This window comes from Anastrepha ludens, chromosome X, assembly GCF_028408465.1.
Source record: "Anastrepha ludens isolate Willacy chromosome X, idAnaLude1.1, whole genome shotgun sequence".
Taxonomy (NCBI): domain Eukaryota; kingdom Metazoa; phylum Arthropoda; class Insecta; order Diptera; family Tephritidae; genus Anastrepha; species Anastrepha ludens.
This window is the reverse complement of record NC_071503.1, coordinates 75,774,264-75,798,587: the sequence shown is the minus strand read 5'-3', so window position 1 is coordinate 75,798,587 and position 24,324 is coordinate 75,774,264. Positions and strand designations below refer to the sequence as shown.

General features: G+C 38.5%; 3 protein-coding genes across 3 annotated transcripts; 1 reads left to right on the top strand and 2 right to left on the bottom strand.

Annotated features, from left to right (window-relative positions):
- The first annotated feature begins 7,344 nt into the window (after positions 1-7,344).
- LOC128870225 (uncharacterized) lies at positions 7,345-9,173 on the top strand. Its single transcript, XM_054112823.1, has one exon. The coding sequence runs from the start codon at positions 7,782-7,784 to the stop codon at positions 9,171-9,173; it is 1,392 nt and encodes a 463-aa protein (XP_053968798.1). The 5' UTR covers positions 7,345-7,781.
- A 10,094-nt stretch (positions 9,174-19,267) lies between these two features.
- Positions 19,268-20,976, bottom strand: LOC128870224 (uncharacterized protein K02A2.6-like). The gene has a single exon (XM_054112821.1). The coding sequence runs from the start codon at positions 20,648-20,650 to the stop codon at positions 19,268-19,270; it is 1,383 nt and encodes a 460-aa protein (XP_053968796.1). The 5' UTR covers positions 20,651-20,976.
- A 1,429-nt stretch (positions 20,977-22,405) lies between these two features.
- On the bottom strand, positions 22,406-23,857 carry LOC128870223 (uncharacterized). Its single transcript, XM_054112820.1, has 2 exons — positions 22,565-23,857; positions 22,406-22,493 (listed from the first exon to the last, which is right to left on the bottom strand). The coding sequence occupies exons 1-2, from the start codon at positions 23,855-23,857 to the stop codon at positions 22,485-22,487; spliced, it is 1,302 nt and encodes a 433-aa protein (XP_053968795.1). The 3' UTR covers positions 22,406-22,484.
- Between the last annotated feature and the right edge of the window lie 467 nt (positions 23,858-24,324).

Here is a 24,324-nt window from a genome sequence, read left to right as displayed (position 1 = left end):
GCTGGACACTCTGTAATCATTGGCTTCCACACATCTTGGGTAATCAAGCAACTTTTCATCTGTAATACCATACCCACGTGGAATAATTTTCGCCGTTAAGCTTTTCAAGCTGCATCGCGTGGCTCATATTGAGTAGAGGTTATGTTTTTTCAATCGACGAACGAAATTGATAAAAAAACTGATACCGCGTTTTATCGCGCACAATCGACAAACGATTCACTTTAGTGTTCCGCGAACAACGTTATTATTTTAGACCTTTTTTTTTTCTTAACTTTTACTTGGGGGCTGGGCCCATAACCTTTGTTAGCTTGATTTTATTCAATTAATCTTGTCATCACTACATATTATAAAACAAAGCCGCTTTTTCTGTCCCTATGTCCACGTAATCGCTTAAATCTTTAAAACTACGCAACGGATTTTGATGCGGTTTTTTTTTAAAGATAGATTGATTGAAGAGGAAGGTTTATATCTATATAATGTGAAGAAATATATAAAGGGGGCGTGGCAATCGGTCAAAATGTGGCAAAAAAACATAATTTTTTTGTTTTCACGGCCATAAATCATAAACGAATAAACCAATTAAAATGAAACTTTCTTAGAGTTTAACTTTGAAATATTTACTTTCGTTCTGCATCAAAAAAAAAATTGATATATTTGTTATTTAACCAAAATTGTTTAAACAAAAGCAGCTCTTTTTCCAAAAAAAGCTGTTTGTGTGTTTGTTCGCTGTCAACCGAATGAAGCAACAGGCGTTAAGCGATAATCTCACCACACCTCATCAATGTTGAATTACATCGTATGGTGACGTATGTATGTATGTATTTACGAATCGCTCGCATTATTTCATTTCGGACGTATGTACATATGTATCTATGTATGTACTGAATTCCATGTAATTATATGCACATACAATTTTACAGCGAAATAAAACGCTATTTTCACGTTCTATATTAGTAATTCCCACATAATTAACACGTTCCCTGTCTGCTGAGCCACATATGGTTCAGGAAACGTGCGCCTGATAAGCACTGATACGTTCCTGAGCCATATGTGCGTCAGGGGGTATATAAACCACATGTGTTTCATGAACGTGCAGAAGCAAAAATGTCCCTCTACGCTCATGGACCATATGTGTTTCAGGTAGAAATACCCTACATCCGTTTTTTTTAATTATTAGTAATATATAAAGCTATGACTACAAAAAAACGAATTATTCAAAAAACGCTGTTGGACGTGTCGGTCAATTTAGCATTTTTGTATTGGGACAGGGAACGTGTTAAAATAGTTTTTGAATAGTTTTTATTGATTCGGAGCGCGTTTAGTTTGCTATCGATTCCATACAATAACATTTTTTGTCATTTACTTTTTACGACAACTAATAGCTTATTTTCGAAGTGATTTCAGCAAATAGGTACATCATTAATCCTTAACCAATTAAATACCTTAAATACATTGTTGTTTTAATATAGATCTATGTATATGACTCTTTACAGCATATAATTGAAAAAAATATTTTTCAAGATATTACATCAGTAATTATCTTTTGTTTCTAAATGGTAAGTATTTACATATTTTTAACTGCGGCACATACTAATAATATGACAATTTGTGGATAGGTAATCATACATATAGAACTGAGTAAATTTTCACAAAAATTATAAAGTCATGGCTGGAAGACGTCGTCGTTCGAACATAGGTCGTAGTACAGTGGATGCCAGAAGACTACGTTCAGCAAGAGATGAAAAATCGTCAACGGAACGTGAGGCTCGCCGCAGTCAGATGCGGGATAGATATAGAGCTGAGAGAGAGAGGGAATCTTCAGTAGAGCGTCAGGTTCGTTGCAGCCGGGATCGAGATAGGCATACGGTTCAGAGAGACAGAGAATCGTCAGCAGAGCGTGAGGCTCGACTCAGTCAGCTTCGGGATAGATATAGAGCTCAGAGAGAGGGAGAATCTTCAAGAGAGCGTGAGCTTCGCCGCACCCGAGATAAGGACAGACATCGAATAAAGAGAGCCAGAGAATCATCAGCACGAGTTACTAATTCATGGGTGAGTAAAGAAAATTCGGCCATGAATTATGATCCTTCGATTTCTTACAAGGACGACCGAATAGTATCAATAGGTACTATGTCAGTAGTGTGTGAACATTGCTTCGCATTGAAATTCAAGGACGAATCGAAAGGTATGTGTTGTTTACAAGGAAAAGTCAAATTAGAAGAAATTCTCCCTCCACCTGAACCACTTCGCTCTCTTCTTACGGGTGATCATCAGAAATCTAATCATTTCATGCGCTATATACGCCATTACAATAACGCATTTCAAATGACCTCTTTTAAGAGTAAGCAAGTCGTTGAGCGTGGCTTCATGCCTACATTTAAAATTCAAGGGCAAGTATACCACTTAGCTGGGAGCTTGCTACCACTTCGACCCGATGATCACAAATTCCTGCAAATATATTTTATTGCAGATCCAGATACACAAGCATCTACGAGGTGTTCAAGTGTTGCACGGCCAATTGATAGAGATTTGATTAGATCTCTCCAAGATATGTTACATTCTCATAATTGCTACATACAGTCTTTCAAAACTGCGATTGAGAGTGTTCCAGCAGATACTCCTGACTTTAATGTCGTAATCCATGCAAATAAAGTTCCTGTTGGAGAACACAGAGGACGATACAATGCGCCTTCCACGAGTGAAGTAGCAGTGGTGATAGCCGGACAGCAATTTGACAAAAGAGATATTGTATTGCATAGTCGTGATGATAATTTGCAAAAAATTTCAGAGTTACACAGATCTTATGACAGCTTACAATATCCTTTGATGCTATGTCGTGGAGAAAATGGTTATGCTATTAATATTTCTCAAGTTGACCCAATCGGTGGTACACCTCTGCGTAAAACAGTGTCATGTATGAACTACTATTGCTACCGTATAATGATAAGACGTAATGATTTCAACACTTTGCTTAGATATGGAATGTTAACAAACCAATACTTGGTAGATCAATATGCTAAAATTGAATCTGAGAGATTGGCCTACATCCGTAATAATTAAACTAAATTGAGAGCCGAAAATTACGTTCATCTTCAGGATGCTTTACAGGCGAATGAACACCACAACGGCATTGGGCAGTTGGTTATACTACCTTCATCTCGATATTTACACGAAAAATCGCAAGACGCCACGGCTTACGTCAGAAAGTACGGCAAACCTGATTTATTTATAACTGCAACATGTAACCCAAATTGGTCGGAAATCAGAGAAAATATTAACACCAATTCACCACAAGACAGATACGATATAGTTAACAGAGTCTTCCATTTAAAAGTACAGAAAACTCTGCACCTCATTAACAAGTCTCATATATTCGGTCCGCCGGCTGTCATATGTACACAATAGAATGGCAGAAGCGTGGCTTGCCACATGTACACCTGCTGGTGTGGTTAGTGAACAAAATTAGACCAAACCAAATTGACAGGGTTATTTCAGCTGAATTACCGGATAAAGATGAAGATCCTATCCTATACGAAATCGTAAAGAAACATATGGTACACGGCCCTTGCGGGACTTTAAACCCGAATTCTCCATGTATGCGAGATTCTAAATGCACCAAAAAATTTCCGAAGTTGTTCCAAACTCAAACAATTACTAGCGATGATGGATACCCCAAATATCGTCGACGATCGCCAGAAGGGGGTGGGCAAATTGCTACCGTCCGAAACATTGATATTGACAACCGATGGATCGTTCCCTATAATCCGCTCCTTTTGAAAATTTTTGATGCCCACATCAACGTGGAGTTGTGCAATTCAATAAAGTCAATCCAATATGTTACTAAGTACATTAATAAAGGCAGTGATCAAGCCACTTTCAGCATACAATCACCAAATGAAGTGGAAATATATCAGTCTGGACGTTACATCTGCAGCTCTGAAGCTGTATGGAGGATTTTATCATTCGAAGTGCTAGACCGGTCTCCCACAATTGTCCACCTTGCAGTTCATTTAGAAAATGGACAAAGGGTATATTTTACTGAGAACAATATACAAGAAGTTATTAATAACCCGCCGGATACAACATTGACAGCATTCTTCAAGTTATGTGCTCAAGATGATTTCGCGAAAACACTGACATATGACAGAGTTCCAAGTTACTATACATGGAACCAGAGTTCTAAAGCTTTTCAACGGCGAAAAAAAGGTACTGCGGTTGATGGTTTCCCCGGAGTAAAAAAAACGGATGCTCTTGGCAGAGTCTATGTGATTCATCCCAACAACAGCGAATGCTTTTATCTGAGAATGTTACTTCATATTGTAAAAGGCCCGACATCCTTTGCTCACCTAAGAACTTTACAAGGTGTTGTTTACAATACTTATCAAGCAGCATGCAAAGCTATGGGGCTCTTGGAAGACGATTCTCACTGGGAAAATACATTATCAGAAGCAGCTGTTTGTAGTTCAGCTACATCATTAAGATATGTATTTGCCGTCACGGTAGTGTTTTGTCAAGTAACTGATTCTGTTAGTCTATGGAATAAATTTCAAGAAAATATGGCCAGTGATATTCTGATTCGGCGACGGCAAGAGTCAAACTCTGTTGATGTACAATATGACCAAAACATATTTGACGAAGCATTATTTGAATTAAACAAAATAGTGCAATTACTTTCGGGTAAAACGATCAAGGATTTTGGGCTGCCGATGCCAGCTAATACTACTAACTCTGATTTAACTAATAGTGCCGAGTACACAAGAGAAACATCATACGATCAAACGAGACTTTTACAAAATATAGCTCAAGATGAGCCACGATTAAACATCGATCAGAAAAAAGTATTCACTGCATTACTATCAACAATTGATAACAATGAAGGGAAATTGTTTTTCCTTGATGCCCCAGGAGGCACAGGAAAAACATTTTTAATCAATCTGCTTTTAAAAAAAGTGAGATCTACCGGAAAAATTGCGTTAGCTGTTGCGTCATCCGGCATTGCCGCTACTCTTTTGGAAGGAGGCCGAACCGCACACTCTACATTCAAGCTCCCGCTGAAAATCGCAACCGATGATGATAACAGCGTCTGTAGTGTTTCTAGACAGAGCAATACAGGAAAATTGATGCGTGACTGCTCATTAATAGTCTGGGACGAAGCTACCATGTCAAACAAGACGTCTGTGGAAGCACTGGATAGGACAATGCGCGATTTGCGCAACAAAAATGCACCTATGGGAGGATGTACAATTCTGTTCTCAGGAGATTTCCGTCAAATCCTACCAGTTGTGACTCGAGGAACACGTGCTGACGAAATAAATGCTTCGCTAAAAAGATCCCACCTTTGGTCGCATGTCAATAAATTAGATCTTAAAACTAATATGAGGGTTTCGTCATCTTCACGTGAGAACAGGCTATTTCCAGAGATGCTACTAAAAGTTGGCAATGGAGAATTAATACAAAGTGAGGGAAGGATTAACCTAGAAAACCTTTGTGTTTTGATAGACAACATCCAAGAGTTAGTCAACAATGTCTATCCTGACATTGATAACATAAGTTATAAGACAATATCTTGGTTTAAAGAAAGAGCTATTCTGTCACCAACTAACGAACAAGTAGATAAAGTAAATAACTTGATTATTTCAAAGATTGATGCGCCGACGAAAATATACTACTCGGTCGATACTGTTCTCGATTTGGAAGAAGCTGTTCAATTTCCTACAGAATTTCTAAATTCTTTGAACCCGTCTGGACTCCCTCCTCACAAAATGGAGCTGAAAATAGGTTGTCCTGTTATTTTATTAAGAAACCTAAGTCCACCTAAACTTTGCAATGGCACGCGTTTGCTGGTAAAATCACTGAAAACTTTCATAATAGAGTGCACAATACTCACAGGATGTGGTACCGGAGAAGATGTATTGATTCCCCGAATCCCTCTGATACCATCGGATCTACCATTCCAATTTAAACGCTTACAATTTCCGGTAAAGACATCTTTTGCAATGACCATTAATAAATCACAGGGTCAAACCTTCAACGTTGCAGGCTTAGATTTGAGTGTTGACTGTTTTTCACATGGCCAACTGTATGTCGCTCTTTCAAGAGTAACCTCTAGAGAAAACATGTTTGTATTGTCTAATGACAAGAAGGCTATGAACGTTGTATATAAAGACATTCTGTAATATAGTAATTGTTGTAAAAATTAAATAAATACATACATATGTAAAAATGCAAAAAGTTAATATGCAAAAATGTAGGGTATGAATTTAGATATCCCAAAGATAGCAGGAAATCTTCATGCTATAAAAAAAGGGGAATTGTTTTACTCCAAATTTAACGCGTGCGGGCCACGGGCAGTAATGAATAAGCCACAACTACTGGATCGATTTTAATAATTTTTTCAGTGAGTGACATAGGGTATATATTTTATACCCGTGCGAAGCTGGGCGGGTTGCTAGTCACTACATATTATAAAACAAAACCGCTTTTTCTGTCCCTATGTCCACGTAATCGCTTAAATCTTTAAAACTACGCAACGGATTTTGATGCGGTTTTTTTTTAAAGATAGATTGATTGAAGAGGAAGGTTTATATCTATATAATGTGAAGAAATATATAAAGGGGGCGTGGCAATCGGTCAAAATGTGGCAAAAAAACATATTTTTTTTGTTTTCACGGCCATAAATCATAAACGAATAAACCAATTAAAATGAAACTCTCTTAAAGTTTAACTTTGAAATATTTACTTTCGTTCTGCATCAAAAAAAAAATTGATATATTTGTTATTTAACCAAAATTGTTTAAACAAAAGCAGCTCTTTTTCCAAAAAAAGCTGTTTGTGTGTTTGTTCGCTGTCAACCGAATGAAGCAACAGGCGTTAAGCGATAATCTCACCACACCTCATCAATGTTGAATTACATCGTATGGTGACGTATGTATGTATGTATTTACGAATCGCTCGCATTATTTCATTTCGGACGTATGTACATATGTATCTATGTATGTACTGAATTCCATGTAATTATATGCACATACAATTTTACAGCGAAATGAAACGCTATTTTCACATTTCTATATTAGTAATTCCCACATAATTAACACGTTCCCTGTCTGCTGAGCCACATATGGTTCAGGAAACGTGCGCCTGATAAGCACTGATACGTTCCTGAGCCATATGTGCGTCAGGGGGTATATAAACCACATGTGTTTCATGAACGTGCAGAAGCAAAAATGTCCCTCTACGCTCATGGACCAGATGTGTTTCAGGTAGAAATACCCTACATCCGTTTTTTTTAATTATTAGTATTATATAAAGCTATGACTACAAAAAAACGAATTATTCAAAAAACGCTGTTGGACGTGTCGGTCAATTTAGCATTTTTGTATTGGGACAGGGAACGTGTTAAAATAGTTTTTGAATAGTTTTTATTGATTCGGAGCGCGTTTAGTTTGCTATCGATTCCATACAATAACATTTTTTGTCATTTACTTTTTACGACAACTAATAGCTTATTTTCGAAGTGATTTCAGCAAATAGGTACATCATTAATCCTTAACCAATTAAATACCTTAAATACATTGTTGTTTTAATATAGATCTATGTATATGACTCTTTACAGCATATAATTGAAAAAAATATTTTTCAAGATATTACATCAGTAATTATCTTTTGTTTCTAAATGGTAAGTATTTACATATTTTTAACTGCGGCACATACTAATAATATGACAATTTGTGGATAGGTAATCATACATATAGAACTGAGTAAATTTTCACAAAAATTATAAAGTCATGGCTGGAAGACGTCGTCGTTCGAACATAGGTCGTAGTACAGTGGATGCCAGAAGACTACGTTCAGCAAGAGATGAAAAATCGTCAACGGAACGTGAGGCTCGCCGCAGTCAGATGCGGGATAGATATAGAGCTGAGAGAGAGAGGGAATCTTCAGTAGAGCGTCAGGTTCGTTGCAGCCGGGATCGAGATAGGCATACGGTTCAGAGAGACAGAGAATCGTCAGCAGAGCGTGAGGCTCGACTCAGTCAGCTTCGGGATAGATATAGAGCTCAGAGAGAGGGAGAATCTTCAAGAGAGCGTGAGCTTCGCCGCACCCGAGATAAGGACAGACATCGAATAAAGAGAGCCAGAGAATCATCAGCACGAGTTACTAATTCATGGGTGAGTAAAGAAAATTCGGCCATGAATTATGATCCTTCGATTTCTTACAAGGACGACCGAATAGTATCAATAGGTACTATGTCAGTAGTGTGTGAACATTGCTTCGCATTGAAATTCAAGGACGAATCGAAAGGTATGTGTTGTTTACAAGGAAAAGTCAAATTAGAAGAAATTCTCCCTCCACCTGAACCACTTCGCTCTCTTCTTACGGGTGATCATCAGAAATCTAATCATTTCATGCGCTATATACGCCATTACAATAACGCATTTCAAATGACCTCTTTTAAGAGTAAGCAAGTCGTTGAGCGTGGCTTCATGCCTACATTTAAAATTCAAGGGCAAGTATACCACTTAGCTGGGAGCTTGCTACCACTTCGACCCGATGATCACAAATTCCTGCAAATATATTTTATTGCAGATCCAGATACACAAGCATCTACGAGGTGTTCAAGTGTTGCACGGCCAATTGATAGAGATTTGATTAGATCTCTCCAAGATATGTTACATTCTCATAATTGCTACATACAGTCTTTCAAAACTGCGATTGAGAGTGTTCCAGCAGATACTCCTGACTTTAATGTCGTAATCCATGCAAATAAAGTTCCTGTTGGAGAACACAGAGGACGATACAATGCGCCTTCCACGAGTGAAGTAGCAGTGGTGATAGCCGGACAGCAATTTGACAAAAGAGATATTGTATTGCATAGTCGTGATGATAATTTGCAAAAAATTTCAGAGTTACACAGATCTTATGACAGCTTACAATATCCTTTGATGCTATGTCGTGGAGAAAATGGTTATGCTATTAATATTTCTCAAGTTGACCCAATCGGTGGTACACCTCTGCGTAAAACAGTGTCATGTATGAACTACTATTGCTACCGTATAATGACAAGACGTAATGATTTCAACACTTTGCTTAGATATGGAATGTTAACAAACCAATACTTGGTAGATCAATATGCTAAAATTGAATCTGAGAGATTGGCCTACATCCGTAATAATTAAACTAAATTGAGAGCCGAAAATTACGTTCATCTTCAGGATGCTTTACAGGCGAATGAACACCACAACGGCATTGGGCAGTTGGTTATACTACCTTCATCTCGATATTTACACGAAAAATCGCAAGACGCCATGGCTTACGTCAGAAAGTACGGCAAACCTGATTTATTTATAACTGCAACATGTAACCCAAATTGGTCGGAAATCAGAGAAAATATTAACACCAATTCACCACAAGACAGATACGATATAGTTAACAGAGTCTTCCATTTAAAAGTACAGAAAATTCTGCACCTCATTAACAAGTCTCATATATTCGGTCCGCCGCACTGTCATATGTACACAATAGAATGGCAGAAGCGTGGCTTGCCACATGTACACCTGCTGGTGTGGTTAGTGAACAAAATTAGACCAAACCAAATTGACAGGGTTATTTCAGCTGAATTACCGGATAAAGATGAAGATCCTATCATATACGAAATCGTAAAGAAACATATGGTACACGGCCCTTGCGGGACTTTAAACCCGAATTCTCCATGTATGCGAGATTCTAAATGCACCAAAAAATTTCCGAAGTTGTTCCAAACTCAAACAATTACTAGCGATGATGGATACCCCAAATATCGTCGACGATCGCCAGAAGGGGGTGGGCAAATTGCTACCGTCCGAAACATTGATATTGACAACCGATGGATCGTTCCCTATAATCCGCTCCTTTTGAAAATTTTTGATGCCCCCATCAACGTGGAGTTGTGCAATTCAATAAAGTCAATCCAATATGTTACTAAGTACATTAATAAAGGCAGTGATCAAGCCACTTTCAGCATACAATCACCAAATGAAGTGGAAATATATCAGTCTGGACGTTACATCTGCAGCTCTGAAGCTGTATGGAGGATTTTATCATTCGAAGTGCTAGACCGGTCTCCCACAATTGTCCACCTTGCAGTTCATTTAGAAAATGGACAAAGGGTATATTTTACTGAGAACAATATACAAGAAGTTATTAATAACCCGCCGGATACAACATTGACAGCATTCTTCAAGTTATGTGCTCAAGATGATTTCGCGAAAACACTGACATATGACAGAGTTCCAAGTTACTATACATGGAACCAGAGTTCTAAAGCTTTTCAACGGCGAAAAAAAGGTACTGCGGTTGATGGTTTCCCCGGAGTAAAAAAAACGGATGCTCTTGGCAGAGTCTATGTGATTCATCCCAACAACAGCGAATGCTTTTATCTGAGAATGTTACTTCATATTGTAAAAGGCCCGACATCCTTTGCTCACCTAAGAACTTTACAAGGTGTTGTTTACAATACTTATCAAGCAGCATGCAAAGCTATGGGGCTCTTGGAAGACGATTCTCACTGGGAAAATACATTATCAGAAGCAGCTGTTTGTAGTTCAGCTACATCATTAAGATATGTATTTGCCGTCACGGTAGTGTTTTGTCAAGTAACTGATTCTGTTAGTCTATGGAATAAATTTCAAGAAAATATGGCCAGTGATATTCTGATTCGGCGACGGCAAGAGTCAAACTCTGTTGATGTACAATATGACCAAAACATATTTGACGAAGCATTATTTGAATTAAACAAAATAGTGCAATTACTTTCGGGTAAAACGATCAAGGATTTTGGGCTGCCGATGCCAGCTAATACTACTAACTCTGATTTAACTAATAGTGCCGAGTACACAAGAGAAACATCATACGATCAAACGAGACTTTTACAAAATATAGCTCAAGATGAGCCACGATTAAACATCGATCAGAAAAAAGTATTCACTGCATTACTATCAACAATTGATAACAATGAAGGGAAATTGTTTTTCCTTGATGCCCCAGGAGGCACAGGAAAAACATTTTTAATCAATCTGCTTTTAAAAAAAGTGAGATCTACCGGAAAAATTGCGTTAGCTGTTGCGTCATCCGGCATTGCCGCTACTCTTTTGGAAGGAGGCCGAACCGCACACTCTACATTCAAGCTCCCGCTGAAAATCGCAACCGATGATGATAACAGCGTCTGTAGTGTTTCTAGACAGAGCAATACAGGAAAATTGATGCGTGACTGCTCATTAATAGTCTGGGACGAAGCTACCATGTCAAACAAGACGTCTGTGGAAGCACTGGATAGGACAATGCGCGATTTGCGCAACAAAAATGCACCTATGGGAGGATGTACAATTCTGTTCTCAGGAGATTTCCGTCAAATCCTACCAGTTGTGACTCGAGGAACACGTGCTGACGAAATAAATGCTTCGCTAAAAAGATCCCACCTTTGGTCGCATGTCAATAAATTAGATCTTAAAACTAATATGAGGGTTTCGTCATCTTCACGTGAGAACAGGCTATTTCCAGAGATGCTACTAAAAGTTGGCAATGGAGAATTAATACAAAGTGAGGGAAGGATTAACCTAGAAAACCTTTGTGTTTTGATAGACAACATCCAAGAGTTAGTCAACAATGTCTATCCTGACATTGATAACATAAGTTATAAGACAATATCTTGGTTTAAAGAAAGAGCTATTCTGTCACCAACTAACGAACAAGTAGATAAAGTAAATAACTTGATTATTTCAAAGATTGATGCGCCGACGAAAATATACTACTCGGTCGATACTGTTCTCGATTTGGAAGAAGCTGTTCAATTTCCTACAGAATTTCTAAATTCTTTGAACCCGTCTGGACTCCCTCCTCACAAAATGGAGCTGAAAATAGGTTGTCCTGTTATTTTATTAAGAAACCTAAGTCCACCTAAACTTTGCAATGGCACGCGTTTGCTGGTAAAATCACTGAAAACTTTCATAATAGAGTGCACAATACTCACAGGATGTGGTACCGGAGAAGATGTATTGATTCCCCGAATCCCTCTGATACCATCGGATCTACCATTCCAATTTAAACGCTTACAATTTCCGGTAAAGACATCTTTTGCAATGACCATTAATAAATCACAGGGTCAAACCTTCAACGTTGCAGGCTTAGATTTGAGTGTTGACTGTTTTTCACATGGCCAACTGTATGTCGCTCTTTCAAGAGTAACCTCTAGAGAAAACATGTTTGTATTGTCTAATGACAAGAAGGCTATGAACGTTGTATATAAAGACATTCTGTAATATAGTAATTGTTGTAAAAATTAAATAAATACATACATATGTAAAAATGCAAAAAGTTAATATGCAAAAATGTAGGGTATGAATTTAGATATCCCAAAGATAGCAGGAAATCTTCATGCTATAAAAAAAGGGGAATTGTTTTACTCCAAATTTAACGCGTGCGGGCCACGGGCAGTAATGAATAAGCCACAACTACTGGATCGATTTTAATAATTTTTTCAGTGAGTGACATAGGGTATATATTTTATACCCGTGCGAAGCTGGGCGGGTTGCTAGTCACTACATATTATAAAACAAAGCCGCTTTTTCTGTCCCTATGTCCACGTAATCGCTTAAATCTTTAAAACTACGCAACGGATTTTGATGCGGTTTTTTTTTAAAGATAGATTGATTGAAGAGGAAGGTTTATATCTATATAATGTGAAGAAATATATAAAGGGGGCGTGGCAATCGGTCAAAATGTGGCAAAAAAACATAATTTTTTTGTTTTCACGGCCATAAATCATAAACGAATAAACCAATTAAAATGAAACTTTCTTAGAGTTTAACTTTGAAATATTTACTTTCGTTCTGCATCAAAAAAAAAATTGATATATTTGTTATTTAACCAAAATTGTTTAAACAAAAGCAGCTCTTTTTCCAAAAAAAGCTGTTTGTGTGTTTGTTCGCTGTCAACCGAATGAAGCAACAGGCGTTAAGCGATAATCTCACCACACCTCATCAATGTTGAATTACATCGTATGGTGACGTATGTATGTATGTATTTACGAATCGCTCGCATTATTTCATTTCGGACGTATGTACATATGTATCTATGTATGTACTGAATTCCATGTAATTATATGCACATACAATTTTACAGCGAAATAAAACGCTATTTTCACGTTCTATATTAGTAATTCCCACATAATTAACACGTTCCCTGTCTGCTGAGCCACATATGGTTCAGGAAACGTGCGCCTGATAAGCACTGATACGTTCCTGAGCCATATGTGCGTCAGGGGGTATATAAACCACATGTGTTTCATGAACGTGCAGAAGCAAAAATGTCCCTCTACGCTCATGGACCAGATGTGTTTCAGGTAGAAATACCCTACATCCGTTTTTTTTAATTATTAGTATTATATAAAGCTATGACTACAAAAAAACGAATTATTCAAAAAACGCTGTTGGACGTGTCGGTCAATTTAGCATTTTTGTATTGGGACAGGGAACGTGTTAAAATAGTTTTTGAATAGTTTTTATTGATTCGGAGCGCGTTTAGTTTGCTATCGATTCCATACAATAACATTTTTTGTCATTTACTTTTTACGACAACTAATAGCTTATTTTCGAAGTGATTTCAGCAAATAGGTACATCATTAATCCTTAACCAATTAAATACCTTAAATACATTGTTGTTTTAATATAGATCTATGTATATGACTCTTTACAGCATATAATTGAAAAAAATATTTTTCAAGATATTACATCAGTAATTATCTTTTGTTTCTAAATGGTAAGTATTTACATATTTTTAACTGCGGCACATACTAATAATATGACAATTTGTGGATAGGTAATCATACATATAGAACTGAGTAAATTTTCACAAAAATTATAAAGTCATGGCTGGAAGACGTCGTCGTTCGAACATAGGTCGTAGTACAGTGGATGCCAGAAGACTACGTTCAGCAAGAGATGAAAAATCGTCAACGGAACGTGAGGCTCGCCGCAGTCAGATGCGGGATAGATATAGAGCTGAGAGAGAGAGGGAATCTTCAGTAGAGCGTCAGGTTCGTTGCAGCCGGGATCGAGATAGGCATACGGTTCAGAGAGACAGAGAATCGTCAGCAGAGCGTGAGGCTCGACTCAGTCAGCTTCGGGATAGATATAGAGCTCAGAGAGAGGGAGAATCTTCAAGAGAGCGTGAGCTTCGCCGCACCCGAGATAAGGACAGACATCGAATAAAGAGAGCCAGAGAATCATCAGCACGAGTTACTAATTCATGGGTGAGTAAAGAAAATTCGGCCATGAATTATGATCCTTCGATTTCTTACAAGGACGACCGAATAGTATCAATAGGTACTATGTCAGTAGTGTGTGAACATTGCTTCGCATTGAAATTCAAGGACGAATCGAAAGGTATGTGTTGTTTACAAGGAAAAGTCAAATTAGAAGAAATTCTCCCTCCACCTGAACCACTTCGCTCTCTTCTTACGGGTGATCATCAGAAATCTAATCATTTCATGCGCTATATACGCCATTACAATAACGCATTTCAAATGACCTCTTTTAAGAGTAAGCAAGTCGTTGAGCGTGGCTTCATGCCTACATTTAAAATTCAAGGGCAAGTATACCACTTAGCTGGGAGCTTGCTACCACTTCGACCCGATGATCACAAATTCCTGCAAATATATTTTATTGCAGATCCAGATACACAAGCATCTACGAGGTGTTCAAGTGTTGCACGGCCAATTGATAGAGATTTGATTAGATCTCTCCAAGATATGTTACATTCTCATAATTGCTACATACAGTCTTTCAAAACTGCGATTGAGAGTGTTCCAGCAGATACTCCTGACTTTAATGTCGTAATCCATGCAAATAAAGTTCCTGTTGGAGAACACAGAGGACGATACAATGCGCCTTCCACGAGTGAAGTAGCAGTGGTGATAGCCGGACAGCAATTTGACAAAAGAGATATTGTATTGCATAGTCGTGATGATAATTTGCAAAAAATTTCAGAGTTACACAGATCTTATGACAGCTTACAATATCCTTTGATGCTATGTCGTGGAGAAAATGGTTATGCTATTAATATTTCTCAAGTTGACCCAATCGGTGGTACACCTCTGCGTAAAACAGTGTCATGTATGAACTACTATTGCTACCGTATAATGACAAGACGTAATGATTTCAACACTTTGCTTAGATATGGAATGTTAACAAACCAATACTTGGTAGATCAATATGCTAAAATTGAATCTGAGAGATTGGCCTACATCCGTAATAATTAAACTAAATTGAGAGCCGAAAATTACGTTCATCTTCAGGATGCTTTACAGGCGAATGAACACCACAACGGCATTGGGCAGTTGGTTATACTACCTTCATCTCGATATTTACACGAAAAATCGCAAGACGCCATGGCTTACGTCAGAAAGTACGGCAAACCTGATTTATTTATAACTGCAACATGTAACCCAAATTGGTCGGAAATCAGAGAAAATATTAACACCAATTCACCACAAGACAGATACGATATAGTTAACAGAGTCTTCCATTTAAAAGTACAGAAAATTCTGCACCTCATTAACAAGTCTCATATATTCGGTCCGCCGCACTGTCATATGTACACAATAGAATGGCAGAAGCGTGGCTTGCCACATGTACACCTGCTGGTGTGGTTAGTGAACAAAATTAGACCAAACCAAATTGACAGGGTTATTTCAGCTGAATTACCGGATAAAGATGAAGATCCTATCCTATACGAAATCGTAAAGAAACATATGGTACACGGCCCTTGCGGGACTTTAAACCCGAATTCTCCATGTATGCGAGATTCTAAATGCACCAAAAAATTTCCGAAGTTGTTCCAAACTCAAACAATTACTAGCGATGATGGATACCCCAAATATCGTCGACGATCGCCAGAAGGGGGTGGGCAAATTGCTACCGTCCGAAACATTGATATTGACAACCGATGGATCGTTCCCTATAATCCGCTCCTTTTGAAAATTTTTGATGCCCACATCAACGTGGAGTTGTGCAATTCAATAAAGTCAATCCAATATGTTACTAAGTACATTAATAAAGGCAGTGATCAAGCCACTTTCAGCATACAATCACCAAATGAAGTGGAAATATATCAGTCTGGACGTTACATCTGCAGCTCTGAAGCTGTATGGAGGATTTTATCATTCGAAGTGCTAGACCGGTCTCCCACAATTGTCCACCTTGCAGTTCATTTAGAAAATGGACAAAGGGTACATTTTACTGAGAACAATATACAAGAAGTTATTAATAACCCGCCGGATACAACATTGACAGCATTCTTCAAGTTATGTGCTCAAGATGATTTCGCGAAAACACTGACATATGACAGAGTTCCAAGTTACTATACATGGAACCAGAGTTCTAAAGCTTTTCAACGGCGAAAAAAAGGTACTGCGGTTGATGGTTTCCCCGGAGTAAAAAAAACGGATGCTCTTGGCAGAGTCTATGTGATTCATCCCAACAACAGCGAATGCTTTTATCTGAGAATGTTACTTCATATTGTAAAAGGCCCGACATCCTTTGCTCACCTAAGAACTTTACAAGGTGTTGTTTACAATACTTATCAAGCAGCATGCAAAGCTATGGGGCTCTTGGAAGACGATTCTCACTGGGAAAATACATTATCAGAAGCAGCTGTTTGTAGTTCAGCTACATCATTAAGATATGTATTTGCCGTCATAGTAGTGTTTTGTCAAGTAACTGATTCTGTTAGTCTATGGAATAAATTTCAAGAAAATATGGCCAGTGATATTCTGATTCGGCGACGGCAAGAGTCAAACTCTGTTGATGTACAATATGACCAAAACATATTTGACGAAGCATTATTTGAATTAAACAAAATAGTGCAATTACTTTCGGGTAAAACGATCAAGGATTTTGGGCTGCCGATGCCAGCTAATACTACTAACTCTGATTTAACTAATAGTGCCGAGTACACAAGAGAAACATCATACGATCAAACGAGACTTTTACAAAATATAGCTCAAGATGAGCCACGATTAAACATCGATCAGAAAAAAGTATTCACTGCATTACTATCAACAATTGATAACAATGAAGGGAAATTGTTTTTCCTTGATGCCCCAGGAGGCACAGGAAAAACATTTTTAATCAATCTGCTTTTAAAAAAAGTGAGATCTACCGGAAAAATTGCGTTAGCTGTTGCGTCATCCGGCATTGCCGCTACTCTTTTGGAAGGAGGCCGAACCGCACACTCTACATTCAAGCTCCCGCTGAAAATCGCAACCGATGATGATAACAGCGTCTGTAGTGTTTCTAGACAGAGCAATACAGGAAAATTGATGCGTGACTGCTCATTAATAGTCTGGGACGAAGCTACCATGTCAAACAAGACGTCTGTGGAAGCACTGGATAGGACAATGCGCGATTTGCGCAACAAAAATGCACCTATGGGTGGATGTACAATTCTGTTCTCAGGAGATTTCCGTCAAATCCTACCAGTTGTGACTCGAGGAACACGTGCTGACGAAATAAATGCTTCGCTAAAAAGATCCCACCTTGGTCGCATGTCAATAAATTAGATCTTAAAACTAATATGAGGGTTTCGTCATCTTCACGTGAGAACAGGCTATTTCCAGAGATGCTACTAAAAGTTGGCAATGGAGAATTAATACAAAGTGAGGGAAGGATTAACCTAGAAAACCTTTGTGTTTTGATAGACAACATCCAAGAGTTAGTCAACAATGTCTATCCTGACATTGATAACATAAGTTATAAGACAATATCTTGGTTTAAAGAAAGAGCTATTCTGTCACCAACTAACGAACAAGTAGATAAAGTAAATAACTTGATTATTTCAAAGATTGATGCGCCGACGAAAATATACTACTCGGTCGATACTGTTCTCGATTTGGAAGAAGCTGTTCAATTTCCTACAGAATTTCTAAATTCTTTGAACCCGTCTGGACTCCCTCCTCACAAAATGGAGCTGAAAATAGGTTGTCCTGTTATTTTATTAAGAAACCTAAGCCCACCTAAACTTTGCAATGGCACGCGTTTGCTGGTAAAATCACTGAAAACTTTCATAATAGAGTGCACAATACTCACAGGATGTGGTACCGGAGAAGATGTATTGATTCCCCGAATCCCTCTGATACCATCGGATCTACCATTCCAATTTAAACGCTTACAATTTCCGGTAAAGACATCTTTTGCAATGACCATTAATAAATCACAGGGTCAAACCTTCAACGTTGCAGGCTTAGATTTGAGTGTTGACTGTTTTTCACATGGCCAACTGTATGTCGCTCTTTCAAGAGTAACCTCTAGAGAAAACATGTTTGTATTGTCTAATGACAAGAAGGCTATGAACGTTGTATATAAAGACATTCTGTAATATAGTAATTGTTGTAAAAATAAAATAAATACATACATATGTAAAAATGCAAAAAGTTAATATGCAAAAATGTAGGGTATGAATTTAGATATCCCAAAGATAGCAGGAAATCTTCATGCTATAAAAAAAGGGGAATTGTTTTACTCCAAATTTAACGCGTGCGGGCCACGGACAGTAATGAATAAGCCACAACTACTGGATCGATTTTAATAATTTTTTCAGTGAGTGACATAGGGTATATATTTTATACCCGTGCGAAGCTGGGCGGGTTGCTAGTCACTACATATTATAAAACAAAGCCGCTTTTTCTGTCCCTATGTCCACGTAATCGCTTAAATCTTTAAAACTACGCAACGGATTTTGATGCGGTTTTTTTTTAAAGATAGATTGATTGAAGAGGAAGGTTTATATCTATATAATGTGAAGAAATATATAAAGGGGGCGTGGCAATCGGTCAAAATGTGGCAAAAAAACATAATTTTTTTGTTTTCACGGCCATAAATCATAAACGAATAAACCAATTAAAATGAAACTTTCTTAGAGTTTAACTTTGAAATATTTACTTTCGTTCTGCATCAAAAAAAAAATTGATATTGTAAATTGAGGGTACTTCCAGGTATTTTAAAGCCGGATGGCTCACGATTAAATTCTGATAGAAATAAAACGACTGGCTATTTTTACGATCCAAGCGGAAGTGTCTTCCATTTTATTCTTTCTTCCATTTGTCATTTAGGGTTGCCTTATTTTACTTAATACTATATCTCTTCTTAGCATTACTCTACGTTTACATTATTGGGTGTATCTTATACTATGCCTACACTTACATTAACATACATTCCATCAATAGGCGACCTTAAGGGTTTTACAACTCGGCCAAACCTGATAAGTGATCGCCCTCGATCATTCGCGGTTCATCAAACTCAGAATAATCTCTTAGGGGATCACTTTCCAACTCTATGCATTCATCGGGTTGCTGAACCCACCTTTTTATGCGGTGAGCCTCGATAACCCCATCATACGGAAGCTGGGTGAGCTGACAACCGCCAATGTCGCGGACAACATACCTGTCGTTTCCTAAACTTTTGTGAATGACATAAGGACCTCGATATCGGGGTATAAATTTCTTGTTACTACCAGCCGTGGTGTCTACATTCCTTATGACCACATAATCACCTGGGATGTACTGGGTACTAGGGCTACCCTTTGAAGCCCGCTTAACGTCATACTCCTGCCTAGCTGTAATAGCCTTAGATGCTCTGTCTCGTATCTGGGTAAGATCTCGTTCGTAATCAGGACACAACATATCCTGAAAGTATTCGGTAAACTCATCCACTATTACTCCCCTTTGTTCCACGCCAAACAAGAGTCGACTGGGAGTATCCCTACAGGTACTGTGAATTGAGTTATTCATGGCATATTCCACCTCAAGTAATTTACTAACCCAGTCGTCATGCTTAATTTCATCCGTCAGTTTACCCAGCATCGTCTTTAGAACTCTATTTACTCTTTCTACCTGACCATTTGCCTGTGGAGAAGCTACAGCGACTTTTATATGACTTACATTTCGTTTCGTTAAAAATGAACTAAATTCTAAAGAGGTGAAACAGGTTCCTCGGTCAGTCACAATTCTCCTTGGTCTACTATAATAACTAAAGTACTTGTCAAGAGCATTAATAACTTCCTTAGCGCTTGTTGTATTACACGGATAAAGTTTTACGAATTTTGTGAAACCATCAACAACAACTAAAATGTGTTTACGTTTAGATCTAATCGATGGTAATGGTCCAAAATGATCCAAGTGGATCGTATCAAATGGCAAAGCAGTTTTGGAGATGGGATACAAAGTTCTTTCCTTATTCTGTGGGGGTGTGGCATACATTATGCACTTCAGACAATTTCTTACAAACCTTTCCACTTTTAATCTCATATTGGGAAACCAGTAGTACAATTTTAGCTTCTCATGTGTCTTTTCAGTTGCTAAATGACCCATTTTTTCATGTATCACGCGTATGACATTAGACTCCATCTCATGAGGTACGTATAGGGCCATCTTCCCGTCTTGATTTCTTTTGTAAACAACCCCGTCCATTAGATCATAGTCAGTGACATTTTCGCGTTCCAAACGGTCTCGTATAGTCTTAACATGGTTATCTCGCTCTTGTGCGACTTGTATTTGGAATTGGATATCATCCACATCTATGATTAAACCTATCTGTCTCCTGCTTAATGCATCGACGTGGCCCATCGCAGCACCTCGCTTATGTCTTATTTTATAATTAAAGTTCTCTAATTCAAGGGCCCACCTAGCTATTCTGGGATTAAGCTGCCTCCTATCAAGAGTTAAGGTTAGTGAGTTGCAATCAGTTACTATTGTGAAGGGAATACCCTCTAAGTAAGTCCTAAACCGTCTCAATGCATATATGATTGCTAGCGTCTCCAGCTCAAAACTGTGGTATTTTGATTCTGCACTTGTTGCTGTTTTGGAGAAATATGATATTGGGTGAAACCTTTCATCGTCCTGCCGCTGCAATAGCACTGCTCCAAAACCTATGCTGCTTGCATCACAATGCAATTCGGTTTCCCTCTTGGGACTATATATGGCCAAAACTGGGCTCCGCGTCAGCCTAAATTTTAACTCGTTAAATGCGTCAATACACTCCTGATCAAACTCGAATCGCGCGTCTCTCTTAAGCAAGTTCTGCAAAGGTTTGGCTATCTGGGAAAAGGAAGGTACAAATCGGCGGAAATAAGAAAACAGACCTATGCATGACTGCAGTTGTTTTGAGTTAGTAGGTATAGGGAAATTTTGTATACTCTTAATATGGGAGTTGTTCGGCAGTATTCCTGTCCTGGTTACTGAGTACCCCAGATATTCGATTTCGTCATATCCAAATTTACACTTTTCCAGATTGAGTTTTAGTGCGCGCAAGGTAAGTCTGGTTAATACGGTCTTCAGCAGGTCTACATGTTCGTCAAATGTTTCGGTAGCGATAATAATATCGTCCATATAAATAATAATTTTCCTATTATCAACCATATCTCGAAAGACATGATTGATAAATCGTTGGAATACCGCAGGTGCATTCTTCAGTCCGAATGGCATTTTCAGAAATTCAAACTGTCCATTTGGAGTCACAAAAGAAGTTAATGGTATGGATTCAGGGGCCATATGCACCTGATGGAAACCGCTTTTCAAGTCTAATACTGAAAAATGCCTTTTATTTTGTAAATATTCGATACAGTCATCAATCAGAGGTAACGGGTAATTATCCCTGATGGTAAGTTTGTTAAGGGCCCTATAGTCTATGCACATACGGATTTTACCGCTCTTCTTTTTCACTAATACTACGGCTGAGGCATACGGCGAGTCACTCGGTCTTATGATCCCCTCTTCACGAAGTTCCTCAATGATGGATTGCACTTGGCTGCGCTCCAAATATGACAATCGGCGGGGGGCGGAATGAAAAGGAACGTCAGTTGTCAAATGAATCTTCATCTCATATTTGTATGGTTCGGGCTTTATTTTTGACTTTAAATAATTATCATTAATAAGCTGCTTTAATTTATCACGACAGATTTTAGTCATGTTAGGACACACGTCAACATTACATTCGTCAGATGAAAAATCAATATGGAAAATGTCAGGTACGTCAACGGCAGTGAACTCACCCAAAGACAAGGAATCATTTAGAATGATTTTACTAGCATGGTTTCTTCCTAACTCATGCTGTTCCGCAACTGCGATAAATGCATTCGAGTCGGTTACAGAATTTAAGCTTTTTGGCTCCATAAGGGACCGTATTTGAAACAACTTATGCTTACTATATTTCTTCAGTGCCTTTGATAATTTAATGTTAAACAACCCCAGGAAGTCACGGCCCAAAATAATTGGCATAGTCATATTTCTATTGGAAATTACATTTAATTCAATTTCTTCAATTTTTCCACAGTATTTAACAAAAGTTTTTAAAACATAAAGTATTTCAATATATTTCCCACCAATGCCTTTGTATTTTTGAACTGGTCTCTTTACACATTCCTTTTGGACCCCTTTAGGAACCAGTGACTCCTGGATAAGGCTAGTCGGACTACCGGTATCAAATAAAGCCATTAAATCTATAACTAAAGGTTCAACATCGGTTTTTAATACTATACTTACATAATTAAATGCGCCAACCACGTCATGGTCTGTATCCACTTGTACGGCAGCAACTTCTCGGGGCTTCAAAACTTTTGGTGGGTTCGGGCAGGATCGGTGATCGTGCCCCATCTTCCAACATCGGAAACAGGCGTCATTTGGTCGCATAGGGTAAGGGCAGTTGGGTTTGATGTGGCCATCCTTCGAACAATTGTAGCACTTTATTTTTTGTTCGGCTGCTGGTTTTGTTGTTTTGGGAGCTGCTGTCTGTGCCGTGCCAACTGCAAAATATTTGTTTTGGAAACGGATCACCAGCGTCTTGAATTCGTCTAAGGTTCGGGCCGTCATAAGGATATGCGAGTTTGGGACATTCCCGATTCCATCAATAATAAAATCAATAACCTCAAGATCGCTGACATTGGCTCGTTTTCCTAAGGCTTGCATTGTCAGCACATAACAGTGCAGCGACTCATCTTTCCGCTTCCAGCGACGTTGTGCCAACATCTTATATATCTCATGCCGTGTGACGGATATGTCGAATTCGTCTTTTAGCGCTTTCCCTAGCGCACCATAGTTCAACGCTACTGTTGTCGTCAGGAAAACTTTCGCCGTGCCCGTCAGCGAACGACGAAGTGCAAGCAGTTTAAATCGGTCGTCAGCTCCAGTCGATTCCATTAGATCCTCAAAATCTTTTAGGAATTGGTTCACCGTTAAAGTGACATCATCTCCACTGAATTTGGGGATGGCATGTTCAAGGTCCCCAAATTCCAGACGCCGTATACTCTGATTTTTCGGACGGCCTTCGAGTTCTTCGATTTGTTTGGCCAGCTTGAGAATTTCTACCCGCTTTTGCAAAGCTGCGATCTCTTCATCTAGACCAATAAACATACTAGTCCGTCCACAGTTTCTAATATTGGTAGCGTCAGCAGCGGCACGTACGTCAGCAGCGGCACGTACATCAGTAGCGGCAGAGTCAAAAACATCAGAAGCGGCAATAATATCAATAGCGGCAGTAGTATCAATAGCGGCAGTAGCATTAGTAGCGGCAGTAGCACTAATAGCAGCATTAGTGTCAGTACCGGCAGTGTCGTCAGCAGAGGTGAAAACGTCGGCAGTAGCAGTGGCATCAACAGCGGCAGTACCAGCAGTAGCGGCAGAATTTAAATTATCGTCATTTCTTGAAATTTCCGTGCTCCGAGTGGCTCCTACCACATCCCGCAGCAATCGGCGCAATTGGGTTGTCGTTGCTGTAGTTGGAAATTCCACACCAGTCTCAGTCAGCACGTTAGTTAGTTCTTGGCGAATATTTGCCATTATCTCGCAAAATATTAAAGTTATCTTTAAAATGTGTAGTTTATTGGGTTGCGTTTGCACAACCCCACACCTGAGTTGTAAATTGAGGGTACTTCCAGGTATTTTAAAGCCGGATGGCTCACGATTAAATTCTGATAGAAATAAAACGACTGGCTATTTTTACGATCCAAGCGGAAGTGTCTTCCATTTTATTCTTTCTTCCATTTGTCATTTAGGGTTGCCTTATTTTACTTAATACTACATCTCTTCTTAGCATTACTCTACGTTTACATTATTGGGTGTATCTTATACTATGCCTACACTTACATTAACATACATTCCATCAATAGGCGACCTTAAGGGTTTTACAATATATTTGTTATTTAACCAAAATTGTTTAAACAAAAGCAGCTCTTTTTCCAAAAAAAGCTGTTTGTGTGTTTGTTCGCTGTCAACCGAATGAAGCAACAGGCGTTAAGCGATAATCT

What these genes read in the sequence shown, in the direction of transcription:
- LOC128870225 (XM_054112823.1), top strand. Translation starts at nt 7,782, where the DNA reads ATGGCTGGAAGACGTCGTCGTTCGAACATAGGTCGTAGTACAGTGGAT.
- LOC128870223 (XM_054112820.1), bottom strand. Translation starts at nt 23,857, where the DNA reads ATGGCAAATATTCGCCAAGAACTAACTAACGTGCTGACTGAGACTGGT.
- LOC128870224 (XM_054112821.1), bottom strand. Translation starts at nt 20,650, where the DNA reads ATGGGCCACGTCGATGCATTAAGCAGGAGACAGATAGGTTTAATCATA.